The sequence below is a fragment of the Cyprinodon variegatus genome, unplaced genomic scaffold, assembly GCF_000732505.1.
Source record: "Cyprinodon variegatus isolate N-32 unplaced genomic scaffold, C_variegatus-1.0 Scaffold21, whole genome shotgun sequence".
Taxonomy (NCBI): Eukaryota; Metazoa; Chordata; class Actinopteri; order Cyprinodontiformes; family Cyprinodontidae; genus Cyprinodon; species Cyprinodon variegatus.
In genome coordinates this window covers 943,405-952,379 of record NW_015150474.1, presented here as the reverse complement: position 1 = coordinate 952,379, position 8,975 = coordinate 943,405, and the positions used below count along the sequence as shown (strand labels likewise).

Below are 8,975 nucleotides of genomic sequence, written 5' to 3'. Positions count from 1 at the left end.
TTTTCTTGGTGCGGACAGAGCCTCTCTGTGGGAGGGAGTGGAAGATGGACAGACACTTCATTGGTAGTAAACCCTGACACTTTGAATAACCCAAATCACACCCAACAGATGTCAATGAATAGTTTTTTTGTTACAATTAATTTCATGATGTTTAAGTACAGACAAAAACAACCTTAGTATAATCTTTTAAAATCAGAATCTTTAAATTTATGATATGACAAACTTTTGCAGCACTAATTGCTTGTAGTGTTGTGTGGGTTCGACTAGTTTATCATAGATTAAAATTAAAAGACTTGTTTTAAAAACCAGCACTAACCTCATCATGTATTTGACCGATTTTGCGAGATTGTAAAAATGTGAAGATGCAAACATAACCCACCTATTTCACTGCATTATCAGAGTTCAATCATCTGCCTTTGATGCTGAGATACAGATGATGACCAAAGGAACAGTATCCTGTATGCAAGTGGCTGAAATGGGCTTCCTCAAAAGATTTTCTGAGCTCTGCTTTAGAGATGAAGAGCTCATACTGGCATAAGCTAGCTAATATCTTTTAAGTTTGAAATCTTTCGATGCTGTTTGTTTTTCATTTTTAGCTTACCAGAATCTTTCATGCATCTTAGTTAACTTGTGCCTTTTGTTAAATTGTCTTTACAGCAAATACAATGACGTATCTTATTAACAAACCACACTGGTTTCGATTGAATGTTATGATAACTAGAATGATAAAACTAATAGTTTTACAAAAACGGAGCAATCCAGAAATAATATTGTTAAACTCTCCATGCAGACATGGTTTGCATGCATCTTTGGCTGTTATCAAAATGTTAAGTTCCCTACAGAGCAAAGAGAGGAAGCACACCCCTCTCTCACAAAGACAAAAACAAAGGAAGTTCAGCTACTGTGTTGGACATAGACAGGAAATACTAGAGGCTATTTCCCCATCCGGCAGGAGCTATTATCGAGATACAAGCTTGCATGAGCACTCATAGCTTCATAAGGTAGAACACCGGGTCATCATCCTGTTTATATGACTTTTATTTGTGTTAAAACATGGAGAAAACCCATTCAGCACTTCTTACTCTTCAGGTTCTTGTGCAGAAGGCAGGCACACCCGAATAGAAATCACCACAACCTGACTGACAGCATAAAGCTTCACAGCATCTGTATTTCAGTTTTCAGGACACACATCAGCGCTTGATTTTGCCCACAAGCAAAATTTGAACCTAGTCTTATTAATCTCAATATTTATTATAATTTTAAAGCAAACATTTTTAGGCCTGTTCACAGGTTATATTTATTGATTATTACACTATTTTCTCCCTATTTTAAGTCAAATACTAAATCGCAGAAAACAGAGCCATGGTTTTAATGTGCAGAGTTTTAAAAGTAATCACTGTCCTGTTTGCATTACAGCTTTTTGTGCATGAAAAGGGAAATTAGATGGTAAATATATCCTGTGATAAGTAAAAAAAAAAAAAAACTGAAACAACCTGGTTTTCTGGGAGGGCACGGTCTTAAAATAATGTGTTATAAAAGCCTCCTTTGATTCAATTTCAGCATACATTCTTTCATACAATCAGCATGCCATATCATAAAAGAAGATCTGTTGTTTAGATGACCAACAGATTGTTGTATTTTGTGTTGGATTGTAGCTAAGTCATTTTGTAAGTTATATGTTCTTATAATGAAGCCACTCTTCATTCATTTCATATTGCAAACCTTTTGTATTTTTTAAGTAAATACATAAAATATGCAAACGAGTAACAGTAAGATGTTATAATGACAGGTGATTCTTTTTGGAAGTTAATCAGATTCATTATAACTGATGGCCGATCAGCAAAAGCTGCTTCAACAAAGCATTGATTGGAGTGTTTTCACACTGGTGGACCCAGGTAATTGAAGTTTTTATCCTGTTTACAATTATTTATGCCAAGAAGTTTTCTAGAGGCCAGTTGTACTGGATATGTTACATCAAGGCAGAAACAGTTCAATCTGAAAAACTCACAAGAGAAAAGACAATTAGGAGAAATGTATCATACAATTACTTTGTCTTTGGCACTCAGACCTCGGCAGGAAGCATAGCACTGAATTTTGATAGATAAGCATGAACAAGCAAGGCCTGAAACTGGTGGTGGAGTGGAGATAGATGAAGTTGGTCATTCTGTAGACTGCTGGTTAGCAAAGACGACATGCTGAGCTTGTGGATTGTGTGAGCTTATTCTAGAGCTTCACTCAGGGACCTGGAAAATGTAGGTCCGTTAAATAACACAGGTTGAGAGAACCTGTCCATCATGAGCAAGCATGAAGCAACAGTGGAGAGGAAAAACTCCCCGTTGGGCAGAAACCTCTGGCAGAACCAGTCTCAACATGGCGGTCTTCTGTCGGACCAGTTGAGATGAGACAGGGAACGCAGTAAGAGTCTGGGAGGAATGACAGTCTGATGAAGCTTTAGCTACGATGGTGGAGGAGGGGCTGTCATCTGAACAAAGTCACACAGCGCATCCACAGCCTGCGCACAGGAGCAGACAGTGCGAACTGGAGGCTTTTTAAGATGAACCTTGGATGCCGATTGGCTTTCGTGGAGGTGTGGTTCAAAGCTGATTGGTTGTATCGCAGGTGGATATAGTAGAGCAATCAGTTTCTTCAGTTGAACTTCCGCCTAGGCTCCATTTAAGGAAATTATTCAATATGTCTATATTGTTTTATTTGTTCTTGTTTTCAAGCGTTATATTTAAAATTGGATGCACACTTTGTTTAGCTTAGACTTAGAAAACTTTTATTTTTATTTTGTATACACAGAGTGCATACAAAACTAAATTTTTGTACAGCTTTCATTACATTTCCATTCCTTAAAGTGCAGCAGTGATCAAATGTAAACAGTGTGAGAGAAAAAACATGGTGCAAAAAAAAAATGCATTGACATGGAGGTTAGGAGCATCGGTGTGATGAGGAGTCAGTGATATGATTAAGAGTTTTTAAAACAGTTCAGCAGTCTGATGGCTGTGGAGAAGAAGCTGTTTCTGAATCTGCTGGTCCTGCATTGAATACTGCAAAGCCTCTTCCCAGAGGGCAGCTACAATATTTAAATCAGTTTAATCAATAAACCAACAAACTTAACTCATGATATATTAACTCATCTGCCCTAAAAGATGAAACAAAAACCGAAGTATCCTCAAACAAATCTCAAAACAACGATGCTGCCTGCATCTAAAGCACTATGCAAAATGTCAACAATTACTATAACAATTCAAAACCACACCATTTGTGGCATTATGACCTGTTTTACATACCCATAAAAAATGTGTTATTTTGTAACAGTTGACAAAAGTTTAAAATGTTACAATAAGGAAGAACTGAAACTATATTTCTCCATTTATACCCACAGAAAGCAACTTATAGATGTTTGAGATTAGCCTGACATGCTCCAAATATGTATGCATGTCCACAGGAAGCTAACCTCCTAGCTCCTTAATAGGGATTTTTTTAACTCACCTATGACAATTCTGAGGTGCTTCAGTCTCGTCAACACGTCCTTCTTGGGGTCCAACACTTTCTGTGTTGATTTTTTGACGTCCCCATGTGGCTTTTTGGAAAACATTCCCAAAGCAGGAGGCACAACAACAACAGAAAAAAAGACGGTGAGGATAAGAAGCAGAGGGGGGCTAGCGGAGTAGCACAAACAGACGATAATCTTTAACCCTCACGAGAACCTAGCCTCATTAACACCAGTCCTCGACGACAGAACCGAGAACATCCAGCGGGGAAATCAGCCCCATTCTGACTAAACTAAAGGCGAATGTGTAAAACGCAGCGGCCAGCGGGGCGACGCATATCCATCCATCGCACCCCCTCCCTTCTTCCACTCTAGTCCACAGCTCAAACGACGGTGGCTGTCATGGCGGAAACAAATCGCCATCAGATAAAAATCAATACAAATAAGTCTCAACAGTCTTCAAATCTCAATTAATGTATTGAAATATAAGTCGCATACTTTTTTTTTTAATGTAATTTAACTAAAGGTCACCAGGATACATTTTTCGACACTCTTAAAAATTCCGAGGGAATTCTCCGCCTTAAAGTGACTTCTGGGTAATGTAGTCCTAACCCTGTTTTGTAGGCCATAGGTTCTTTATTAATCGCTTCGGAGAAAACTACATTTCCCATGTCAAAGCAGGCGCATTTCTGAGATTTGTTTTTAGCATGGCAGGGACACAAGTTGTGCGCAAAGAAAACACTTTTTAATATTTTATATATTTTCCCCTAAACTCTGAAAGGGTTCTAGCAGGCCTCGCTCTTCTCAACAACTGTGTGAGTTGTTTTGCAAAACGAAACCGCTTCTTTTGCAAACTTGTGGTCTGATATCGATTGCTATCTAACTGGTTTGCTAAAATGCTAACAAAGTGCTAACTTTAGTTGTTTTTAAGTCGATTTCTTTCAAAAAATAACAAGAAAAGTAATACACTGGTTTACTTTAACTTGTATTTTTTCAAATAAGTATTTCAATTTGTTGTATTTATTCATTTATTTCTTCTCTTTTGTAATAAACATGACATGATTAGAATGTGGTAGCTTATTTAATAGTAAAGACTTATTTTAAGCAAATAATTTAATGCAGAAGTGTGTTAAGATAAGAATATGTTTTTAAACTAAAAAAAAAATTAATTTTGTCCAAAATATTTTCCCAAATTTCCATCTTGAATCCAAAATACATGAAGTGAATTCTCCATATATGTTTGTTTTTTAACATTTAGAGTCTAAATTGGGGTTGTTGGTGTGATGCCGGTGCACCGTGACCGAGAGAAGAAGGAGAGCGTAGCAGAGGAGATGGATGTGGAGGAGCAGGAGCACGAGGCTTCCAGCTCAGAGGAGGAGGAATCTGACACCTCCTCTGTCTCAGAGGATGGAGACTCTTCTGGTGAGGAAACCCAAAAGTTGGTTGCAGTTGTTTTTATAACATACGCAATGTGAACAGGGATTTGTTATTGGGATTTTATGTGATGGACCAACATATAAATATGCAGTTTTGTTAGTGAAATGAAGACACATGGGTTGATATAAGAATGTATTCCAAAAAAGTAAAAAAAAAAAAAACAATCCACAGGACTTTTTTTTCCCAATTTTGAAGGCGTTTTGCTTCCCATCCAGGCAGGTGTTTAAATTCAAAATGTCTGGATTCACGTTGAGTTCCAAGCTTTATAGAGCAGCCCTACAAAGCCTTGTTATGGCTTAGAAAACATGCATGATAGCGGGAAGGAATCCTGCTTCGCTATGCAGGCGACAAAACATCTCACTTGGTCAGCCATGCCAACAATGACCATAACGACTCCCCTTTTCAGAGGCATGGCCAGTATGAGGTATTGCAGGCCAACAACAACCTCAATGGCTCCCCATTACTAAGGGGTGGACCTGTTCTTTGCAAGTGGCTTTCTTGCATGTATTCTAAGCCATAACAAGACTTTTGTTGGCCTATTCTATAAAGCTTGGAACTCAACGCAAATCCAGACATTTTGAATTGAAAAGACTTCCTAGATGGGAAGCAAAACGTCTTCAAACTTGGAAAACAAAGTCCAGTGGGTTTTTTTTTTTACTTTTTTGGAATGACTATGACCTGGATGACTGAGAATCTTCACCAGTATATAGAAATGTAATAAAGAATAAGAACACTGTGTTACTTTTGTATTAAGGCACTATCTCTCTGTTACTTCTAAAGGAACCATGGGGCGCTTGCTAAAACCTTTAGTCTGTTTACCTTTTCAGCTGGACAATGTACGTAACAAACAGACAAGCTACTCTGAAATAATTTAAATAAAAGCTTATTTATGTATTAAATTTGATAAATCCGTTTGTGAGTCAATGGTGAGGCATGAAAACCAATTTTGATAGATGCTTTCTGTCCAATCTAACTGAGGTTTATACATTTTGAATCATGAATTTGCAAAGTTCGGATTTGCTATATGTTCTAAGACGGTAGATAAGTCCAGTACAGTATATAACCTAAAGACTTGCAGATTTAATTGCAGAAAGAAGGCGTTTCACAAATTAGGAGGCCTGAATAAGAAGGGATCAGATTTAATCTGTACCTTGTTTTAAAGCTTCTTTCCTTTCACATACTTATGTTTATGTATCACATCGAATCTAAATAATAAGGTTGTAGCGTTATAGTTGTAATGCGAAAACGTATAAGTAACTTAACACCAAAGTTTGATCCCTTTGGGTTTCTTTTCCAGAAATGGATGAGGAAGATTGTGAGCGGAGGAGAACAGCATGTCTGGATGAAATGTCCAACCTGGAGAAACAGTTTAACAATCTGAAAGACCAGTAAGACCTATCTGATATATTATCCTTTCACTTAGTGTAATAACGGCGTGTTATACTCTTTCTTGCTAATGTTATGGTGTTCAGGTTGTATCGAGAGCGACTTAGCCAGGTGAACTTCAAACTGGCGGAAGTCGAGGCTGGACGGGCAGCAGAATATCTCGATCCTCTAGCTGTATTGCTGGAGAACATGCAGGTCCGCACTAAAGTTGCAGGTAAAATTGACCCATTTACCATTCTGCTCAGTCATTTTGTAGCGTTCAGTCTTATAAGCCCTAACTGCTGTCCATCAGGTATTTACAGAAAGCTGTGTCTGGATTCTGTGAGGAACAAGTACAACTGTGAAATCCAGGCTGCATGCCAACACTGGGAGGTTAGAAATGCTGGTTATCTTTAAAGTTTATCCTGGATAGCTGAACCTTGTTTTAATTCCTAACTTATGTCTGTCCGGGCAGAGCGAGAAACTGCTATTGTTTGATACAGTGCAGAGTGAGCTGGAGGAGAAAATTAGAAGACTGGAAGAGGACAGACACAGCATAGATATCACATCAGGTAGCACAATGGATGCAATGCTGTGCTGTAATATCTCTGGAGCTTCTTGCAACACCTCTGAGTCATTTGTCTGTGTTCAGAGCTTTGGAATGATGAGCTGTCTGGGAGGAAGAAAAGACAAGATGCTTTAAGTCCAGATAAGAAGAGGAGGAGACCTTCTGTGGTTTCTGATATCCTTTGTTTCTCAATGTCTAATGTCAAAATATACTATAAATGTCTTAAGAATGCTAAGAATGTGACCTTAACACCGCTTACGTCCATATATTGTCTATATGCTACCTGATTTGGACATCCTGGAGGACTGGACAACTATCAGGAAGGTACACATGCAAGTTTGTCTCTCCAATCCTGCAGTATTAAGTGTTTTTATGTACATTTTAAAATCTGTTTTTAATGTTTGTATTTTTGTGCTGCAGGCCGTAGCCACCTTGGGCCCTCACAGAGTGAAGGTTGACGCCGACAGCTGCAGTTTCCCCTTCAGATCTGAAAAAAATAGGCCAATTCTTAACTGCTGAGAAGCCCATATGGATGTTTAAAAGCACATAAGAACCTCAGACATGCATGGGACACAAATCTGAATACTTCTACTCCTCACAGCCATTGGTAGTTAAAACTTTACATTTTAAGCTGCCAGTTTTGGAGGTTTTCCTGTTCTATTAAAAAAAAAAAAAAAAAAAACATCAGCATTAATGATCCCTTCAAATAAATGTGGCTGCTTTGGTTTAAACTCAGGCTTTTACGATTTAATCAGTATCTCTCCTGTTTGAACACTTCATTCAAAACGTTACATTTCATAAGTTTTGGGTGTAAAGGAATAATTAACTTGGAGGGATTGTTTAAAACTTCTAAAAACAAGTACCAGTTTTCTGCTTCTGCTTGATCTTTTGTATTCTAATTGGATAAATATTTCCAGCTATTCATTGTGAGTCAGTTCTCTTCTAAGCAGCTGTTATTTTAAAATCAGAGCAATAATAAATAAATAGCTGCCTGCCTTAGCCTTAAATGGGTACCATCTTGGTTTGTGGTTTTAACAGCCCTTAAGTACAGTGTTTTTTTTTGTTTTTTAAATTGTTTTTTTGTTTTTTCCAGGAAACTATTATTGTATTATAATCTCATTGTGTTTTTACACTGAGTGAAAAGAAAAAAGGAAATACAACTTCAGTTTACAGATTCAAGAGCTATTCATATGCTCTTGCTCATATGATAAGAAATGTAAAAAAAAAAATCCAGATCATCTTTCTTTTGACCTCCACACAGTTTATTTGCTCCTGTGCCAGGTACTGTTATCTTTCCTGTTAATTATGTGGATCTTTCTTTACAAATAAAAGTTTTATACGTTTAGTCTGTGTTTTACAGGGTTGCAGAGAAAAAAAACACATTGATGATTAGCTCATTCAACTAGACCAAGAGGGGCCTAAGAACACCAAGCCCATAATCTTCACAGGTCATTACATCACTTGTGTGAATTAAATATTAAACAGCTTTCCACATTAGAGCTCCCGCTGGACTGAGAATACCCAATCCATCCAAAAGGATCCAGGAATAGCTAATGGAGCTTTAAATCACTGTGCACAAACCACTATTATAAAGCTATTTGCTTTGATATTTTTAATTGAATGTATTAAATATTTGGAGAAACCTTATATCCTTCCACATGTAAAATTAAGAATATAAGACAAAGCAGGAGCAATGATGCAATGAAGAGTTTAGTTCTGAGTTAAGGGATATTCTTACATATCATTAGCTTGACTTTGCTGTTTATATATATATATATAATTTCCATAAAATAAAACCTCATAGTCATGATTCCATGCAAGACAAAAGCTGAGGTAGTATATTTAGAAAGATTTGAACGTTATCTCCTGTCGTCTTAGGTAAATGCATCCACTAAAAAGGTAAATTCAATAAAAGTACCTGCTTTGGTTTATTTGCAAAGTGCCAATTTACAACTTTCCAACATGAACAGATCCAGTTAAAAACAGAATTCTAATCAAATTAGATTCACTCAACTTATTGTTTTTGTTTTTTCACATGTTCAATAACACTGCCACAAGCTTGTATAAAAAGAATAAACATAGCAAGTTGTTACCTTAAAGGTATAGTGG

At 37.1% G+C, this 8,975-nt stretch overlaps 2 protein-coding genes across 9 annotated transcripts in view; one reads left to right on the top strand and one right to left on the bottom strand.

Moving 5' to 3' along the window:
• ralgapa1 (Ral GTPase activating protein, alpha subunit 1 (catalytic)) overlaps positions 1-4,033 on the bottom strand; it is an 80,631-nt gene extending 76,598 nt beyond the window's left edge. For all 8 annotated transcript variants that reach the window (XR_001481689.1, XM_015390313.1, XM_015390321.1 and 5 more), the window contains exon 1: positions 3,496-4,033. Coding sequence is in view for 7 of the 8 variants with exons in the window: in XM_015390313.1 (XP_015245799.1) it covers positions 3,496-3,601 (106 nt within the window). In the remaining variant the exon portion in view is untranslated. The remainder of the gene's footprint in view (positions 1-3,495) is intronic.
• Positions 4,034-4,155: 122 nt separating this feature from the next.
• Positions 4,156-8,095, top strand: brms1l (breast cancer metastasis-suppressor 1-like). The gene is made up of 9 exons (XM_015390390.1): positions 4,156-4,311; positions 4,755-4,918; positions 6,231-6,321; positions 6,406-6,533; positions 6,612-6,691; positions 6,774-6,870; positions 6,951-7,040; positions 7,126-7,190; positions 7,287-8,095. Exons 2-9 carry the CDS (start codon positions 4,780-4,782, stop codon positions 7,383-7,385), a joined length of 789 nt encoding a protein of 262 aa, XP_015245876.1. The 5' UTR covers positions 4,156-4,311; positions 4,755-4,779; the 3' UTR covers positions 7,386-8,095.
• Positions 8,096-8,975: the final 880 nt, after the last annotated feature.

Excerpts from the sequence above, each read along its gene's own strand:
- brms1l (XM_015390390.1), top strand. The coding sequence starts at position 4,780 with ATGCCGGTGCACCGTGACCGAGAGAAGAAGGAGAGCGTAGCAGAGGAG. Across the intron at positions 4,919-6,230 it reads AGAGGATGGAGACTCTTCTG|AAATGGATGAGGAAGATTGT; the intron begins GTGAGGAAACCC and ends TTTCTTTTCCAG. Across the intron at positions 7,191-7,286 it reads ACTGGACAACTATCAGGAAG|GCCGTAGCCACCTTGGGCCC; the intron begins GTACACATGCAA and ends TTTGTGCTGCAG.